This window comes from Lissotriton vulgaris, chromosome 7 (assembly GCF_964263255.1).
Source record: "Lissotriton vulgaris chromosome 7, aLisVul1.2, whole genome shotgun sequence".
NCBI lineage: Eukaryota > Metazoa > Chordata > Amphibia > Caudata > Salamandridae > Lissotriton > Lissotriton vulgaris.
The window spans coordinates 1,724,233,640-1,724,254,450 of record NC_141695.1 but is presented as its reverse complement, the minus strand read 5'-3'; the positions used below and the strand labels follow the sequence as shown (position 1 = coordinate 1,724,254,450).

The 20,811-nt window shown below is 47.3% G+C and overlaps 1 protein-coding gene across 1 annotated transcript in view; it reads right to left on the bottom strand.

Moving 5' to 3' along the window:
• Nucleotides 1–20,811, bottom strand: part of LOC147706442 (solute carrier family 25 member 36-A-like) — a 71,700-nt gene that overhangs the window by 28,342 nt on the left and 22,547 nt on the right. Inside the window, exon 2 of the mRNA XM_086932953.1 lies at nt 5,492–5,671. Within this exon, the coding sequence (XP_086789079.1) occupies nt 5,492–5,671 (180 nt within the window). The remainder of the gene's footprint in view (nt 1–5,491; nt 5,672–20,811) is intronic.

Here is a 20,811-nt window from a genome sequence, read left to right as displayed (position 1 = left end):
TGCCTTGGGAACCAGTCCTGGCTTTTTCCCTGTGAGATAGCCCGTACTGGGCATCCCTAAGGTGAAAGCCAGGCATCCCGCCGCGGGGGGCCATTGTGGAGATTAAGCAAGCTAATGCCCAGAGCTGCAGAGTGTGAACCCATGATTCGAGTGGGCACCGAAGCGAGAATTATCGAGTCCGTGGACATTTGGGCTCAAGACCCTGCCGCGTCGGGAATTGAACCCTGGTCCCGGGTCTGACCTCTGCTTCTGGGTCTGCCTCCTCTAACCAGTGAGCCACACTTCTCCACAATGGTGTTTAATGCATTTACTAGAGGTATCTGTGTTTTCTCTGGTAAAAGTTTTGACTCAAAGCAGCATAGGTGGCTAATGTGTCTACTGCAAAGCACATCATGTAACATGCAGATGACAGATTTTTATTTCACGTAAATAAGTGGGTTTGAACATAAGCTAAGTGTTTTTAACATATAAATGATATTGTCCCTTGCAGTACATAAACGGCAATCCTTCTAATCTAGCATAGTGAGCTATGAAGGACCATGTGTGACTCCTATACGTTGTAACCCTCATGAAGGTGCACTGGAATGATGTGATGTTACAGTTGTGGCGATTTCCACATAATTATAGATTTGCTGCATTAGCCACGATGGTATAATCTGCAGATTTAAAAAAAAAAGTATTTCTGGCTCAAACTGATTAAAAGTTACTAAAAGCACAGTGAAACATGTTGCTGTGCAGTTGAAGGCCCTTTGCAAAATATGGCTAGTCACCTTTCTGTTGCTTTGTACTGTATTTGGGTGTCAAAGTGGTAACAATGAGATGAGGCCTTTGCCCAGATAATGGCAACATGTTTATAAATGCCAACATAATGAGGCAATACTAGCACTAGCAGCTACATGCATCATTGTAGGAATTTGCGATTCCTAAATTGCGAAAATTAAGGAATTGCAATTTAGGAATCGCAAAATCCTATGCATCAAAAAAATCGCAATTTTTTTTGCGATTCCCTAATTTTCCTTTTTTGCGATTCCTTAATTGCGAATCGCAAATAAGGAAACGCTTTACATTGATTCCTATGGGCCTAGAGGCCCATAGGAATCAATGGGAAGGCGGTCTCATTTTGCAAATTCGCAATTAAGGAATCGCAAAATGAGAATGCAATTTCAAGGGTGCAGGGGGGTCCAAAGTACACCCCCCTGCACCCCTGGAATGTCATGTAAGTACATTTTACTCACACACATGACCCAAGGGCATGTGTGTGTGTAAAATGTACGTTTCAAAAATGCATTTATCTTTTCGCAAATTACCATGAAGGCGTACTTCATGGTAATTTTTCCCTTTAAAAATTGCGAATTCGCAAAAAAATATATAATCATGCATAGCATTTAAGAAATCGCTAAATTTGCGATTTCTTAAATGCTATCGCAATTTGAGAAATCGCAAAAAATTGCGATTTCTTAAATTGCGAGAAATGGGAAATGAATGATGCATCCCAAAAAGCGATTTTGGAATCGCAAACGGCCGAATTTTGCGATTCGCACCGTTTGCGATTCCAAAATCCCTTGATGCATGTGCCTATAGATGTACTGCATTACGCTGCATAATTTACCTTCTCTGGCCAAATAATTTGTCTTGTCTTGACACATATTTAGTCAACCCAGCCGCACAATTTGGCCTGTCCCGGCCTCCTAATTCCAGTGGCCCTGTCATCAATTTATTATGACACACATCTTGTACATTGATTTAAACACTGGTATGATTTGTCAATGTAAAAGCGCTTTGCCACCCTACATTGAAAGTAGTACAATGAAAGAATTCAATTTTAAAAATTGCGGCATTCAAATGATTAGTCGTGTAAATACTCGTACATAATACATCTGAAGTTCCAGTGCGTTCATATCTGTTTGTTATATGATTGAACAAAGTCAACAGCTTGCTTCGAAATCCTAGTTTCTCTTAACCCCTTCTTGTATGCTTGTGACGGAACCGCTCCGTCACAAGCCACGGGTGAGCTGTGCTTGTGACGGAACGGTTCCGTCATGGCCCGCTCGGCGCGCCTGCGCGGCGCGTTCCATTGGGCGGGCGCGTTCGTGACGGAACCATTCCGTCACAAGCACAGCTCGCCCGCGAGCCGTGACGGAGCGGTTCCGTCACAAGCACGTGACCACCGCGCGGCCGCCCTACCCCCTTAGCGCTGCGGCGGAATAGCCGCCGCAGCGAAGGGGTTAAACACTTGAGTGAGGAATAACAAGCTGTGTGTCTTTATTTCTCGTCCACAGCTCTGGCAGCTAGGTAATAGGCTCTAGATAGCTCTCCGTCAGAACAAAAGGAGGGCTGATAGCCCTTTAAATTAGGCCTTTGTCTGTAGCCCAGTAAGAAAGCCACCCCACCGCCTGCACGCTGCTGCTCGGAAGGGAAAACAGACAACGAGCAGGCGCTGCTGAATGTGCCCCGGTGTCGGAAAATGACATCAAGACATGTTGAGCATATTACATAGGGCCCGACTTCTTGGCAGGAGGGACGGCGTCCTTCCTGTGAAAATAGTGGATGGACGCCGTCCATCCGCGTGTGCCATGACTTGTGCGTTGGGGCTGGGCAAGGAACACCGGTGGAGAAAGGAAATGAAGGAAGCGGGTGGAGGGTGGTTCAGAGGCGGAGAACCAGTGAGAGTAGTATAGAGATGGTGACCAGTGGGGTCATTGGTATGGGGTAGTAGTGACAGGTGTCCCGCAACAGCAAGAGGTATATTTGAGACAGGGTGACCAGATTTTGAAAACAAAAAAACTGGACATTGCCAAACATGGAAGAAGGACTAGAATTTTACATTGCCACTAAATAAAAAATGACTGAGCTCATCAACACAGAAAAACAGATGAGGCACTAACTAAATTAAATGCAACTTTTAAACCCAGCTTTGTGTGTGGTAATTGAATTGCTATCTTTTAAGTCTAGCTCAAACTATCTTAGAAAACATCAAAATGTGCCTTCCTCTACCTACAGTCACCATTTTCTAAAATCGGAAACATGCAAAATTTGCAGAACTCTACCGGGACAGCTGATTTTTTTACAAATGGGACTGTCCCGGCAAATCCGGCACGCCTGGTCACCTTAATCTAGGAAAGTCTTGTGTAGCTAAATTACCCCAGGAGGAAGACAAGGCAGAATACTGTGTGGCTGGCCAGGTGGCAGACAGCAAAGGATGAGAAGGAAGGTTTGGGGTAACTTCCTTGTTGAAGATGAAAAGATGACATTCCTTTGAGGGTGGTGATGCTGCCAGGTCCCAGCAGGGGCGTAACTAAATTTGAGACCCCCCCCCCCCCTGCAAGGTGCATGGAGGGGCCCCCTCTCTGGAGTTTATCAGGAGGTCTCGGACCAGAACACTGTGCTGAGGGGGCCACCTTCAGCTCGGTGGCCCCGGGGCCTGTATTACGCCCCTGAGTCCCAGTGGAGTGGTCTGGGGCGGCTTCAGTCATGGAAGGCAGAGTAATCTGGAGTTATGAGGAGGGGGTGAGGAGTTGGAAGTGGGGTGATCATTGAAGGTATGATGGGGCAAAAGACAGCAAACAAGATGCCCAGTCCTAGAAAATGCAGTTTTTTTAACATCCTGTATTTCTTCAAGGAAAACGAACTGCCAAACATTTAAATAAATAACATGGGTTTATCTTAAAGCAATGACAGACACTGGACTGCTGACTCCATCGGGGCACAATGTCTGCGATGGCAGTGAATCGTAAAGGTCACGATTTGAGACCTAGTTCATTAATATTCATGAGGTAGATGGAATTGCGACCCCCCCCCCCCGTGATTTTGTATTCTATGAACCAACCTTTTAGTACCCAGATCGGTTCGCAAAATACCAATTCATTCGGTAAACGTTCATCAGCAGTTTGCAACCACTTTTACTAACATCGTTTTTGGAACAAGATGGCTTAAGTTTTCTAAAAGTGTTTCTTAAACTCAACAGCTTCTACTTACACTCTCACCATTCATAAGTGCTGTATTATTAGGGGGTGGGGCTAAGAAACTGCTGTCATCCTGTGGAATTCATTCATGGCAGTGTTTTTTCCCCCCCTGTGAAGTGACGTGGCAGCTCACAAATGCACCATCCGGAATCCGGGCCAGCAGGTTGGGGCAGTTGAAACCCTGGCGCGAGGGCAGGTGAATACGGGGAACTGGTCTACATGTGTCATTTAAAATATTTAAGCCATTTCTGCATTTGCTAGGAAAGGCATAAAAAAGGCTCGTCAGTAATAAGCATGGCGGGTAAGGTGGGGGAAACAGAAACCACCCCTCCAAGTGTTACAAGGCCTCAACTGTAACCACCTGAGTGAGCAATATTTTTGGGGGGATGGAGGGAGGGGTTATATAGCGCGAACTCGACCCGAAGGTATTAGAGCGCTTTATAGGACTACCAGTTGCATTAAAGACGGGCACATTTTTTTTTTGTTAGGCATTGGATAACCTAGTGCGCCCTGCCTGAAACCCGGGGTGTGTTGGCTATATATTCCGACTTTTTTTAGTCAAAGCAAACGTGTGCGCCGGGATTTGAAGTTTAACCTGTCTCCATACAGCTACGGACCACAATTCCCAGGATGCTCCGGTGCCACTGCTGGCGAAGGGCCTTTGATGACGCACGTGGCATGGAGCCAGCTGGCAGCGGCGAGCCCCGGAGGTCGTCAGCGAACTTTGTACAGAGATCTAGAGGGGGAGTGCCCTGGGTCTGCACAGCCTACCTCGTTCCCTGGAGTCAGCCATGCGGCACAGTGCCATCTGTGCCCTGCGCTGCTAGGATCCGCGGAACCTGTTAAGTGGTCCTGTCAAGAACTGCCTGTACTCGGTTAGCTTACTGCCGGAGGCCTGGGTAACCTACCTGGGAGATAGCTCTGCTGTATAACCGCCGAGCCTGTTAACTTTACTTTGGACTACAAATACTTAAATTAACAGAGAGCTGTGCCTTTCTCCTCTGTGCAAACTGCAGATTAGCTCTGCTGGCATGGGGGTGGGTCGTGACGGGAGGGGGGTGGGGGAGCAGTGCTTAATTAAAAATTAAGTGCCAGGGCCCTTCCCGGAAGACCACTGCAATCTGCACCACCCATACCCTGTCAACTCTGCAAATTGCGGCACCAACATAATACCCAACCATCACACTCCTATATTATTCATTTTCAATGTATATTGAGTGGATAAACACGGTTGTTGTGCTCATCTTGAAAATTAAAAAAACAGTGTCACCGTGTGGTGGACTGTCAGCAGAGCTGGAGCTGAGAATTAGGTGCCGGTGCTGAGCCCCGGAAAACACATTCACAAATTAAGCACTGGTGGAGAGGCTGCGAGTGTACCTTCTGTATACCTTGAGGCTACCGCATAATTTTACTTTCTGCAGCCGGAGTTTGTGAGGGTCGTTCAGCTGGAGAGAGAGTTGTAATCCCTGGAACGCGCGTCTATGAATATCTGTAAAATGAGCGATAGCGCTGCCACCCCCAGCACTTACCGCAGGAGCTGCAGCACCCCCGTGGTGTAGACCCGGGCCGGGGTGTAGTTGCCGCCGGTCACGGTCTGCAGGTGGAACTCCCGGATGCAGATGGGCCGGAAGCTGAGCTGCGAGGCCTGCAGCCGGGTCTTCACCACCTCCAGCGGGCAGGTGAGGATGGCCCCCACCGTGCCGCCGCACCTGTGGAGAGACAAGGGGAGAGGGGGTTACCAGATGCATCAAGCACACAGCTCACGTGTACCTCACTCCCGGCCACAGCATCCCTGTCCCAAATTCACAGCAAGCAACCCTGTCCCAAATTCACAGCAAGCAACCGTGTCCCAAAATGTAAAGCAACCCTGTCCCAAAATGTAAAGCAACCCTGTCCAAAATGTAAAGCAACCCTGTCCCAAAATGTAAAGCAACCCTGTCCCAAAATGTAAAGCAACCCTGTCCCAAAATGTAAAGCAACCCTGTCCCAAAATGTAAAGCAACCCTGTCCCAAAATGCAAAGCAACCCTGTCCCAAAATGTAAAGCAACCCTGTCCCAAAATGTAAAGCAACCCTGTCCAAAATGTAAAGCAACCCTTGTCCCAAATTCACAGCAAGCAACCCTGTCCCAAATGCAAAGCAACCCTGTCCAAAATGTAAAGCAACCCTGTCCAAAATGTAAAGCAACCCTGTCCAAAATGTAAAGCAACCCTGTCCAAAATGTAAAGCAACCCTGTCCAAAATGTAAAGCAACCCTGTCCCAAAATGTAAAGCAACCCTGTCCCAAAATGTAAAGCAACCCTGTCCCAAAATGTAAAGCAACCCTGTCCCAAAATGTAAAGCAACCCTGTCCCAAAATGTAAAGCAACCCTGTCCCAAAATGCAAAGAAACCCTGTCCCAAATGCAAAGCAACCCTGTCCCAAATGCAAAGCAACCCTTGTCCCAAATTCACAGCACCCTTGTCCCAAATTCACAGCAAGCAACCCTGTCCCAAATGCAAAGCAACCCTGTCCAAAATGTAAAGCAACCCTGTCCAAAATGCAAAGCAACCCTGTCCCAAATGCAAAGCAACCCTGTCCCAAATGCAAAGCAACCCTGTCCAAAATGTAAAGCAACCCTGTCCAAAATGCAAAGCAACCCTGTCCCAAATGCAAAGCAACCCTGTCCCAAATGCATATCAACCCTGTCCCAAATGCAAATCAACCCTGTCCCAAATGCAAAGCAACCCTGTCCCAAATGCAAAGCAACCCTGTCCAAAATGCAAAGCAACCCTGTCCCAAATGCAAAGCAACCCTGTCCCAAATGCAAAGAAACCCTGTCCCAAATGCATATCAACCCTGTCCCAAATGCATATCAACCCTGTCCCAAATGCAAATCAACCCTGTCCCAAATGCATATCAACCCTGTCCCAAATGCAAATCAACCCTGTCCCAAATGCAAAGCAACCCTGTCCCAAATTCACAGCACCCTTGTCCCAAATTCACAGCACCCCTGTCCCAAATCTCACAGCCAGCAACCCTGTCCCAAACTCACAGCCAGCAACCCTGTGCCAAATAAATACACAGCAAGCAACCCTGTCCCAAATTCAAAGCAAACAACCTGTCCCAAATTCACAGCAAGCAACCCTGTCCCAAATTCAAAGCAACCCTGCCCCAAATTTACAGCGCCCCTGCCCCAAATTTACAGCGCCCCTGTCCCAAATTCACAGCGCCCCTGCGCCAAATTCACAGCGCCCCTGCGCCAAATTCACAGCGCCCCTGCGCCAAATTCACAGCGTCCCTGCCCCAAATTCACAGCGCCAAGAAGAACCAGGCAGAGCTCTGCGAATGCGCCTCGTTCCTTTGGCCGGGCTCTTCTGCGGTGCCACGAAGCTGCTCAGAGACGCTTTTAACGCACAGGAGGGGCGCTTTATCCTTTCTATCAAGGTGAGGGAGGAGGAATACGTGTCCAGTCGTTTCCCCAGTTATAAACGCCCTCCTCTATGTGTTTGTTATATATAAAGAGCAATGTTTCTTAGACAATAAGTAGATAGCTTATATCAATGTGGTAAATAAGCATGCCTAAAACAAATGTCACAAAAAAATGAAACACTTTGTTTTCTATTGCAGAATTTTTTTTTCTTGTTCTAATAACTGAGTGGACATAACGAAATCCACTACCACATACTACACAAATAGTGTAAGTATTCTTACTGTTGTTTTGTCCTGACGAAAGCTCCACAGACCCGGCTGGGTAAATACGGAGCTGAAACATGTCGACTGTATGTTCCAAAAGATATACTTAGATCCAGTAACCCGATCTGAAAGTATACACCTAATTTTTTACTACAAATCACACCCTTTTTTTTGAATAAAATAGTCACTTGGGTGAAGGTTTGCTTTTTAATATAACTCTACCCTCTATATTCACCAAAAGTGGTACTGGCCTAACTCATTTCTGGACACTGCTACGCTGCTCCAGAGTGGTCCTCATGGTTTGAGGCTGGCATGCTGCACGAATAGATTACCCAATGACGAATGCCAAACGTCTATGAGGGGCGGAGAACCAGAACATACCGTACTCAAGAAAAATCATAGCGTTTATGAGGGTTTTCTATACCACTAAATGTGACGTAGTTACAAGTGTCCTAGTCTAAATTTTGATAGTACGGGGCGCTTTATCCATCATAAAAGGGGGTTGAAGACACCATGGTGGGGTCAGAGAGGGCTTCTGGGCTCACTGAATTCAAGACTAGATTGAGGAACCAGAAGCAGCCATGCCAAAAAAGTTCAATCCAGCCTGGCAACCCATCTCCTGGCACACACCCATTCCACCCACTCTCTCTCACTCCTTCTCTCCTCCTCTTTCGTTCCCTCTCTCAGCTCGTGTTCTCTTCATCTCTTGAAGCCTCCCTGTGCCTGCTGCAATTAATCTTGGGTGCTAGAGCAGAGGCAGCAGGTGGGCCCTGGGCTTTCAAAACCACCTCCAAGGGCCCCAGCCCACCGGGGAAATGCCCAGTGGAATAAGAGGCCTATCCGGCCCGGAGTGAGTCAATGGACATTAAAAGAAGACGTGCTTTTAGCCGGCCCATTCCCCTACCTTCAGCAGCACTACAGACTCGGCCTTGTTTCCAATTTTGAATTACAAAATGTCTCTCAGCACATAGTGCTGCATGCAGGACCATCTACACGCAGCACTAGATTAGCCAGGAGACAAAATGGGTGCTGCAAAGGTATGGAATAGCCCCCCAGACCCACTGTTTTCAGAGTGAAGGAATGGCGACCTGTGGAATGAATGAATGAATGAATGAATAAAATATTTAATAGAGCGCACGGTGGCCAAGCGGCTTCCTGGCGCTGGGGACCTGATCAAGTACTCAACTGAGGGGACCCAAGGAGATTAAGAAGGGAATGCCTGAAGAAAGAGGAAAGTTTTAAGGGCTTTGCGGAAGGGAGTGTAGATGGGGATGGAGCGAATAGAAAGAGGAAGGCTGTTCCAGAACTGGGGGGCAAGGACTGAGAATCGGGTGCCCCCCGTTCTGGATTTGCGGAAGCGAGGGATGTGAAGAAGTGAGAGAGAGGAAGAGCGAAGAGTGCGGACAGGGGCATGAGAAGAGACATGAGTGTTAATGAACAAGGGCGCAGATCGGGAGTGAGCCAGAAATGCTAGACAGGCCAGTTTGAAGAAGGATCTGAAACGAACAGGGAGCCAGTGAAGAGATTTGAGAACCGGGGTGATATGAAAAGATTTAGGGAGGGAGAGGATGAGGCGAGCAGCTTGATTTTGAATGGCCTGTAGGCGGCGGGATTCGTAAGCAGGTATGCCCACGTACAGGCCATTCCCATAGTCAAGGCGGGAGGTGACGAGGGCCATGACTATGGATTTGAGTGAATCGGTAGAAAAAAAGCGTGAGATTTTCCGAATTAAACGGAGGGAGAGAAAGCAGGAGGACACAACAGAGCTGATCTGACTGTGCATAGATAAGTCATGACTGACTTTGATACCGAGAGTGCGGACAGAGGAAGAGGGGACAGGGGGGACCAAAGGAAAGGGGCCAATGTGCAGGGGACCAGGGGTTAGAGGGGCCACCAGTGAGAACAAGTTCCGTCTTGTCTGGATTGAGCTTCAGTTGGTTAGCGCACATCCAGTCAGAAATGAAAACTAAAGTGGAACAGAACTTGGGAAGAGAATCAGGGGTAGAAGAAAGATCGAAAACGAGCTGAAGGTCATCTGCGTAGTTATACACAGAGACCCCCAGCTCAAGAAGAGAGGTAATGAGGGGGTGAATATAAAGATTGAAAAGGAGAGGAGAGAGAGAGGAGCCTTGGGGAACACCGCAAGTGACAGGGCGGGGAGGTGCAGAAAAACCGGGGAGATGAACTGCCTGGGACCTATCCTGAGGAAGTACGCCAGCCAGGAAAAGGCCACACCCCGGATGCCCGCTGCGCTGACACGGTCGAGAAGGATGGAGTGGTCAACCGTGTCAAACGCAGCGGACAAGTCGAGAAGGACCAGGGCTTGGGGGAGATTAGAATCGGCCTTCCCCTTAAGCTCGTCCAGGACTGCGAGGACCACCATCTCCGTGGAGAGGCCCGGGCGGAATCCTGCCTGATGGGATGCAAGGAGGCCATTCTCCTCAATATAAGAGGAGAGGCAGGAGGTGACATGAGCTTCGAGGATCTTGCCGAGGTAGGGAAGAAGAGAGATGGGACGGAAATTGGAAGGAAGAGAGGGATCTAGACCAGTTTTCTTTAGAATGGGGAGGACTATGGCAGATTTAAAAGAAGAGGGGACAGATCCGAGAGCCAAAGAGGAGTTAAGGAGAGCAAGAGGAGGCGCAGAGCAGTTGGTAAAGAGGGTTTTAAGAATGCGTGCTGGCGCGCAATCCATGGGGGAGCCAGACTTGATTTTGACCAGAAGTTTTAGAAAAAGATCAGTAGAGAGAGGAGGGAAAGAGGAAAAAGAAAAGGAGGGGCAGATGGAAGGACAAATGGGACGGGGTTGAGGCACTGTATATGTGGAATATAGAAAACAGCAAGAAATTGTTCTAGGAAACTACTTCATTGCCCTTTATCCATCCTCATTCGCTCAGAATCACATACACACAATCTCCATGATGCTGTACTGACCAAAAACACAGTCTGTTGACACAAAAAGAGTGAATGTAAATTAAGAACAATTAAAAAGATTTTGTGGCGAATTTAAAAACACAGTTTATATAAAATACAAAAATGTGTGCTGGTGTCAATATCAAAAGCAATACGCATAAGACCACAACAACAATCGCGGTGATCAATACGAACGAACAACAATACGAGAGTAACAAGAAGAGACACTAGTTTTTGTCATTGAAAGCCAAATCTATATCATAAATCTAAAGATGGACCCTGAGGTATTACAATTCGTCAATTTCACGAGTAACATCCAGATTGAATGGATTAGTGGTGTAAAGGCGTCAACGCGTTTCAGTGGTTTCCTGATTTAGACCATCTTTTTCAAGACTTAACGTCTCTACTCTTGATAAAAAATATCTATAGAGTGTATTGGAAACCTACTCTGAGGGTTTTTTAGGTCTCGTGACCTACAATGCGCGCAAGCGCATTGAGGGATCGAGAATTCAAGTGCTCAAAATCCTCGTGAAACCACGGGCTTTTTGCTGCGGTTTTCATTAAGTTCACGTGGCCACAGACACGTGCTTTTGGGCCATAAACTTGCATTTCTCCTCCCCCTCCCCCGCCAGCTTCCCCCAGGCCGTAGCAGCACTCCTCCCACACCTTTGAAGTGAAGCTTAGCTTCACTTCATAGGCCCCTGCTGCTTCACACCCTCATCCAGCTCTCCCCGCTCGGCCCCCTCCCGCTGTGTCGCATTTCTCCTCCCCCCTCCCCTTCTCTGCCTTCCCTCCGTCTTGTTCTTCTTCACACCCTGCGTTGTGTGGAACAGATTGTTGGAGCAGTAACTTCCTCTTGGCTCACTCAGTCTGTGGTATTATATCGGCTTCTTTCCCTCCCTTGCTGAAGGTAGTCTGTGGTATTATATCGGCTTCTTTCCCTCCCTTGCAGAAGGTAGTCTGTGGTATTATATCGGCTTCTTTCCCTCCCTTGCTGAAGGTAGTCTGTGGTATTATATCGGCTTCTTTCGCTCCCTTGCTGAAGGTAGTCTGTGGTATTATATCGGCTTCTTTCCCTCCCTTGCTGAAGGTAGGTATATTATGTCTGCGCAGTTTAGTTTGCCAATGTTTTTAAACGTACACGTGTTAGGTTTGTCAGGAGCGCTTCAGGCGTGTGCCAACCACAAGGGCAGGATCCGGAAGCGGTTTAGTTTTATTTGTTATTCCGGCTGGAGCAAGCACAAGCGCATTCACAAGCGTTCAGAAGCAGACTTCAGGGCGCCGTGTTTGATCCTTCATTTCCCACCGGATCACATGGATTGATCCCGGCGGAGGTTCTCATAGACATTTCTTGTAAGCAGACTGTTTTCCCAAGAGTTCGCAGCGATACGGCGTTCCCGGCCTGAACGGGTGGCTTCCAGTGGCCGCTGGAGGCCTAGGGGGCATTACTTGTGAGTGGAAAAAAAATGTGAACATCTGCTCACATCTTCACAGGCCCTCTGCGAGGAATGTGTGCACATCTGGAAAGCCGAACCTCAAAGTTGAAGGGACGCTGTAGATAGGGGGAGGAGGGGTAGCGGCTTGTGCAAGGTTGCGGGCATTCCAGTAATTCAATTATTCACCCCTCTGCCCAGTGTGTTACCTACGAAGGCAACGCACGTTCATTAGCCCAAATAAGTGAGATAATTAATGCTGACGTGCGAGCGATAACACAAAGTAACCAAATCTATATGTTAGCCCGTTTCATGAGATGAACTTTCTTGGTAGACATAGCTACCATGTTTCCAGAGTCCACGAGTGAGGAACTGCCCCAGTCCAGATGTACTCGCTGAATTCTGGGACTTGTAGTCCTGGATTATGATGAAATAAACAAAATGAGTGCATTCCCCATTGAATCGAATAAAGGCGTTGCTCCCAGGCATGCAGTTTTTTAGGTTTAGAACCCTTGCACATGCACAGCCTCTTACCCGTCGCCGTCAGAGAGACAAGGAGTTAATACACATTTTTTGTCATCCGTATAAAATATGAACAAAAGGAAAGATCAGCTCATCAGTTTTACAGAGCCTTTGATGACTGTGCTTCAAGTTCTCTTCTCCCCCTTCCCTCTGCTTGCTACCTCCGAGCGGAACCTCCCCTCCTGGCTCCGGGACGCGGGCTGTGCTCTCCAGGCACCATGGCTCTCCTATGATTGCACTGGTGCCATAGTGCTACTAGCCTGCATGGAAATCTGAAGAGTTCACAGCAGGCCACTGGCTCCCAGAAGCAAGTAGGGCTGGGGCAGGGACAGTTGCGTGACAGGTGAAGTCCAACGTGTGACTGACTCATCGCTCCTTGCCTGCCAGAGGTCATGAAAGCTTGCTAAACCGCCAGAGTTTTTCCATAGCTCGCCTCTGTCGTCTCCCAGCACTGCTGTGCCTCCTGCCCACCTCTAACAAGCAGGATGTGCCCCCATCCAAAAGAATAATGTTCATCAAACTACACTTTGTTGCAGGGCACTTGTTTTACTTACTGCAAAACGAAGTGTTTCAGCTTGAAACACGCCTTTATAAAGTATTGTGCCCATTACTTTTGAGAGGATATAGTGTAGCAGCCACAGGTTCCGACATTGGAACTGGGGAACCTGGTTGGAATCTGAGCGTCGGCTCAACTGTGATTCTGGGCAAATCACCTAAACTCCCTGTTTTTACGAACAATGAACATGTCATTACATAATATAACTGGTTCTCATGTAAAACATGCCAATACCATTTGGTCGATTTCACGCTATATAAGAACTGCAAATAAATCTACCATGGTAACCAAAATAAGGATAATTTCATAGACGTACAAAACGATGTACGGTGGGAACTTAAGCAGTTAAAAAACATTTAATCAATGCACTGGTATGATTTTACATACTTTAACTGGTACGGTTAATATGCCATAATAGAATTCAATATCCCATGGTGCTATAGAATTCTCACTCCGCCATTGTCTGCCGGAACAGCCTACAAACACATGACATTCCACAAATAAACGTCATTATTGGGAGAGCTGGGGTGGTATACTTGCCAGTGCATTGTAAAAATATATAAACAAAGTCTGTTACACACCTAGCACTGTGCTCACCCCCTTTCCTTTCGAAGTGCATTAACTTTTTCTTCGGTTGACCATGAAATACAAAACAAAGGACGCCTCGCAACAGAGCCAGCAGGCGGACCAGGGGGGGGGCTGTGCTACTTAACTCAGAGCAGAGGGCACTGGTCTGTGTTTGCTCCTCACAGCTGCCCCAGGCGTAGACTGGCTATGGTGTCCGGTTAAAACTGGAGGTATGAGCTCTATCAGCACTGCTCTCTTTCATGAGTGCCGCACTGGTTATGCTTTAATTGGGTCTCTTTCCTCACTCCTCCACCCCACTCTCTCTGTAAACATTACCTGACCATGGCTGCACTTAATTCACTTAACCAACCTCAAGCATGGTCAATAAATATATGCAGAACTGTGATAGCTTTTGTTAGCATTTATCACGGACAAATCGGGCTAAAGACGTGCTACATGCTCTTCCATCAACGCGCCTTAATTTCAGGTGTCCATAAATGTATAATGGAATTGCTTTACCCTGGCAGGCAGCATGCTGCTGCAATTTTTGAACACCTAATACAGCGTGGTATTTTCATCTGCTACTTTTAAAAGCAGCACTTTGGCTCCGTGAGTAATAAACAACCAGATCTTTCAATTTGGGAAACAAGTAGCCGAGCGCAGCGGAACTGCAGTGTTCACAGAGCGCTGAACAGGAGGCACGGAACGTAAGGACAGCTTCTGCTTTGCCAATAAACTCACTCTTATAGCCGGGCACCACAAGGGCTAGAACCCAGCAAAAACGCCCCCTGGTTCCACGATGACCTTAAGAAATCTAAGAAACTCTGTCGTTCCCTTGAGAAAGCCTGGAAAAAAGACCCAAACACTATCACCAAAGACGCCTTCAAAAACGCCATCCGCTTTGGAAATATTGTATGCGTATTTTTCATTTCTCTGAACCATTTTCATCGTTGCATATTTTTCTAGGTTCCCTATCTGATGTTTTGGACTTACATTTGTATAACGCTAAATTGTTTGATCTTCTCATTGCAACTGCTTTCAAAGTAATTTTGTCTTGCTGGAAGGATAACTCTAAATTGTCTGTGCATACATGGTGGAATTTTGTATGTGATGAGCATAGAATTGCAATTGCCTCTTCTTCTTCTGTCGCCTTAAAAATTAAATCTGATCTTACCTGGCTACCTTTCTCTACCTTCTTATCCTCTTATCCCCCTCCCTAACCTCTCCTTCCTTTTTCTCTCTCTCCCTCTTTTTCTCTTTTCTTTTCCTATCTGTCTTTCTCTCTACTATTTTCTTCCATTTCATATTTTTTCTGAACCTTTATTTTTTTTTTCATCTCCAATTATCTTTCATGATTATCTCATATTGGTTCTGTTATATGTCATGCTGTTATATTATGATGTACTATTTTTCTTAACCAAAATAGAAACCTTATTAAACTGAAAAAAAAAACGCCATCCGCAAACACCACCAACTTATCCGGTCAACCAAGAAATCAGCATTCAAAGACCGACTGGACAACAACGCCCACAACAGCAAGGAACTATTCAACATCGTCAAAGAATTTACCAACCCCACCGCCAGCACCAACGACATCCATCCCTCTCAAGTCCTCTGCGACTCCCTAGCTTCATTCTTCCACGACAAAATCGCCGACATCCATAACAGTTTCGACAACCAACCCGGAGACCAACCCACCCCACCCACCGCCGAACATAAACTCCCCTCGAACATCCTTTACGACTGGAACCCAATCACCACTGATGACACCATTCGCCTGATGAACTCCATCCACTCAGGATCCCCAACAGACCCATGTCCCCACCATATCTTTAACAAAGCAGACTCCATCATCGCACCCCACCTCCGAGACGTCATCAACTGCTCCCTCAACTCCGTCACCTTCCCGGAAAGCTGGAAACACGCCGAACTTAGCGCCCTTCTGAAAAAACCCACAGCAGACCCCACCGAACTAAAAAACTACCGCCCCATCTCGCTCCTCCCATTTCCGGCCAAAGTCATTGAGAAAGCCATCAACAATCAGCTCGCCGCCTTCCTCGAAAGCAATAAATCCCTCGACCCCTCACAGTCCGGCTTCAGAGCCAAACACAGCACCGAAACCGCCCTCATCGCAGCAACAGACGACATTCGAACACTACTGGACAACGGAGACACAGTCGCCCTCATCCTCCTTGACCTCTCTGCAGCTTTCGACACAGTCTGTCATAACACCCTTATACAACGCCTCAACAACATCGGTATTCAAGGAAAAGCACTGGACTGGATCATCTCATTCCTCGCCGGAAGAACTCAGAGAGTCCGCCTCCCACCTTTTAAGTCAGAGGCCACCGAAGTCATCTGCGGCGTTCCACAAGGATCTTCTCTCAGCCCTACCCTCTTCAACGTATACATGAGCCCCCTCGCAACCATCGCACGTCAACACAACCTCAACTTCATCTCCTACGCTGATGACACTCAACTGATCCTCTCACTCACCAAAGACCCAAACACCGCCAAAACCAACCTACATGAAGGGATGAAAGAAGTAGCCGAGTGGATGAAACACAGGCGTCTTAAACTGAACTCGGACAAAACGGAAGTCCTCATCTTAGGTACTTCCCCTTCCGCCTGGGAGGACTCTTGGTGGCCAGCGGCCCTAGCAAAAGCACCCATACCGACGGACCACGCACGGAACTTGGGCGTCATCCTGGACTCTTCACTCTCGATGACCAGACAAGTCAACGCCGTCTCATCATCATGCTTCAACATCCTACGCATGCTCAAAAAAACATTTCGCTGGATCCCCACCGAAACTAGAAAAACGGTCACCCACGCACTGGTCACAAGCCGAATGGACTACGGAAACACCCTGTACGCCGGTACCACCGCAAAACTTCAGAAAAAACTCCAACGCATCCAAAACGCTTCAGCCAGACTCATACTAGACATCCCTCGCAAAGACCACATTTCCGGTCACCTGAAAGACCTCCACTGGCTCCCCGTCAATAAGAGGATAACGTTCCGTCTCCTCACCCACGCACACAAAGCCCTTTACGATCTTGGACCCGAATGCCTCAACACGCGCCTATCCTTCTACACCCCCACCCGCCAGCTGCGTTCATCCAACCAAGCCCTCGCCGCTGTTCCGCGCATCCACAAAACCACCATGAGGGGGAAGATCCTTCTCATACTTAGCGGCAAAAACCTGGAATTTGCTTCCCATCCACCTCCGCCTTATTCAAAACCACCTAGCCTTCAGAAAACCACTCAAAACCTGGATATTGGATAAATAATTCTCCCCCCTTCCTCAAGCGCCTTGAGACCCTCTGGGTATGTAGTGCGCTATATAAATGTTGACTTGACTTGACTAAAAAGACTGTGATTCGTTTAAATTCTCCATCAATCAAGGCACCAGAGACTGATTACTGCCGGCACATCAAAGGCTGCTGCTCCCCATGCGTCTCGTCACCCTTCCTCCCTTGTTGTTCTTTGCCTGCTGGTTTATTTTGTAGACCGTAATTTTGAGTAAGTACTATGCAAGCAGCTTGAAACACCACGCACCATTCCCTCCTAGTTCCCGAGTTTGCACGGCAACACTTTGACTTAAAATGTAACTCCACTGAGCCGCTTTCAATACTAATGTAAAGGAGTAGCAGAGGTGAACGCCACTAACACAATTCATGGCAGTGTGCCTTTATTTATTTATTAAAGGTGCAGCTTTCACTTTGAGCTTGCATTTCTTTGTTCAGAATCAGCGCCACTTTCATGCCCCCTGATTAGTTAATTAAATACTATTAGTTTTGTGTTTTCCTTCATTACAGAAAATTAAAATAAACACCTGACTATATTATGAATGCAGGTCATTACAAGGAGAGCCCGGGTGCTTAATTTATGACACAGAGTTTATCATGATTATATTGTACTCTACTCCGGTGTGGTGGGACTGGCTGACTCACTCCATTGTGGTTATGAAGATGAGCATCCAGATGCCCTGTGCATAGGAACACCTTTTTTCAGGCATTGCTGGGCACAGGCGTCACCCTGAATACTGTTTCATTGTGTTTGGCTGGGAGTGGGTAGGTTTCGTTATTAATTTTTGTGTGTGCTTGAAGTGAGCATCCGTGATGTCCTCTCCTCTTTATGTTAATTGTAATATCAATACATCTAAGTCAAGTCAATACAAAACATGTGACATTACATATACAAAAAGTGTCACATATGCTTAAGTTAAAAGTATTGGTATTGTAAATCACAAAACAAATATAAAATGTCATTTACTAAACCAATAGCTCCAACTTTCCTACTGCGAGACCTATTGGCAACGCCAGTGCTTGTTTAATGGGGGGGGGAGGGGAGGAATGAGTGGAATTATTTTTGTATATATCTGGGCCAGGTGTCTTCCACTATTCACCACAGAGCCTTGGAACAATAATCTCTTTCAAATAGTAGTGCTTGTGTTTGTTGTCGGCGTCATACAGTAGTTCTTGTCATTGCAATTAATTACAATCAGCTTCTTTCAATGGCCTTCCATTAGTTAGGGTTTAGTTCAATGCTGGCGCCTTCCTACGTCCATGGCACCACACTCCCCATTATAAAATATAAACTGGTGAATCATACCAAAAGGCAGGATTTTTTTTTCACTCCCTTCAGGGCACAGACAGAGGAGTGTGGAACTCCGGTTTAAAGTAGATTGCTTTACACCAGGCACAATTTCACCAAAGTTGGGACCAGTATGGAGTTATGGCCCACCACTAATTCTAGGGTTGATGCCTTTATCGAAAGTACCCAACCCATACCAAATCCAATCCGGAGGTCCAACAGCAGCTAGAGGCTGCAGTTCACATTTAATTACTTGAGTTTTATATAGCGCTGGCTAGACCCGGAGGTATCAGAGCGCTTTACATGAGGAGAATTACATAGGTTACAAGTTACACATTGTTACAGAAGGTACATCAGTTACAGGTTACATCCGTTGGTTCAAGGCGTGTAGAAGGGTAAGGGGGTAATGTAAAGGAGTAACGGGGAGGGAGATTAAGCAGAGCATAGGCATAAGGATAAACAAAGCAGGGAGAGAAATTCAGGGGAAAGAGGAAAGGGATAGGGGAGGTAGGCAAAGAATGAAGGAGGGAAGAGTTTAGGGAGGGGGTAGGAGACACAGCGTGGAGACGAGGAAGTAACTGTGTCTGACGGCCGGCACATGTGGGTCCTGTGCTCACTCTGCCAAAGGATGCAGGCTATACCCTACGGATGAGCCCCAAGGAGGGCGTGACCAGTCGGGGTTGCTTGTCATCCCTCCTCGAGGTGGGGCGGTCACCTGGCAGTTCGAAACATACTTCTCACGAGGAGCCGGGTCAGTAGGTATTTTCATAAGGCAGGCCTTTGTCTAGAGTGGCATGGCGGGCGAAAAACAATGCACTGGAATGCGCCCAGAGAGAACGCCAGAGGCTGAGATTAATTCAAGCATTCCACCCATCACCTTGTGTCGGCTGCAGATCACACAAAAGCTAAAAGCTGCAGAAGCACGTGCACGGACTGAGATGGTAAGCCAAGAATAAACAGGGCAGGGCAGGCTGGTTGGTTCACACCCACATGCACCAGCAGGTAGAGCTTGAAACAGGCAGCTGTCAGAACTGAAGAACAATTTTCAAGGGCACAACTTTTAAGCTTGAATCAGCCAAAATGATCAGACCAGACAAGGGAGAAGCACAGGAGTGTTAGACCTGAAGAAGGCCGAGAGTGGGGAAACGAAACTGTGCATCCGGACATCTGGGATTCTAACAGGCAGGTACTATCTGGTACTGAGTACTTGCGTGCAGGGCTTTAATTGGGCCGGATCCTGCAGGTGATCAGCACCAGCAGTTCTAAAAAGCAGGTTCTGAGACGGGTCCTTATCGGGCTCTCCATTTTTGCTCTCAGGGTGAAAAAAAAATCTCAACTTTACAGCAATATCACCCTTCACTGCCGTTGATGTAACTTTAGAGATACTCGTTATAGTACGTTCACACTCATCATTTCAGAAGTGAAGCATTTTCAATATTATATACAACGAAGCCATAGTTGTTGCTCATTTATCTTATGCAACTAACAACCATTGAAAAAGCCAATAGTCCTGGCTTGTTGGTGGTGTAATATTACTTTCTGTATTATATATCTGGATGCAATGACAGAAGCAGCAAAATCCTAAGCACAGGTTTTTAGGCCACCCCCTTAAATACATCGGCCACACCCCTTTGAGACCCCCTAGTATTTTGATTCCATTTAACCCCTCCCCTGCTGATGACGGAACCGCTCCGTCATCAGCTGCGGTGGCGGTGTGCTGATGACGGAGCGGTTCCGTCATGGCCCGCCCGACGCTCCTGCGCGGCGCGAATTCCGCGCCTGCGCTGAGCGTTCTATTGAGCGGGCAGGGCCATGACGGAACCGCTCAGTTATAAGCACAGCGCAACCGACGCTGGTGACGGAGCGGTTCCGTCACCAGCATGCGCTCGCCGCATTTCCGCCCCACCCCCTTAGCACTGCGGCGGAATAGCCGCCGCAGTGAAGGGGTTAAAGCCCTGCTTGCATAACTTTCATTTTAACGAGAGCAACGTGAAATAGGAGATAACCTGCACTTTTTAGCAAAGAGGTGGCACTTGTAATAAGAGATTACCCCTACTGCTCTGCACCAAACGGGTACACTGGCAGCGTTGGTCTGGCTTAGAGGGCAATTTGGCAATGCCAGGCGGGGTGGTCTGACAGGTCAGAATATGAGCTTTTCTTTGGCTGTTTGTGGGCCTGTTTTATGGTATTCTGGATATTTTTTACTGTTGCCATCTGATATTATCACAAACATTGCCTGCAGCAATAGCAAATGCATGGCGTCTTCCTCACCTTGCAAAACATCTTTTCAGCGTCTCTTTACTTTCAAAACTGTGCAAATTTGCAATTATAGAACATTTTTTAGCTATCTGATCCACTAATTGGAAGATCCCTATATTTGTTATGCCCCGGCATATTTTCTGTCTCAATCCACTGAGACAGTGAGAGCTGCACTTTTAGATTTGCATTTGCATCACTTCCCGACATGGTGGCGAAGGAGGGATAATAAGAGAACTGTGCATCACGTGGAAGGTATTCGAGATGCGAGGTAGGGAGGGGATGGATGGTCTACCTCGGCAGCCTCAAAACCTTCGATGGTGGTCAGC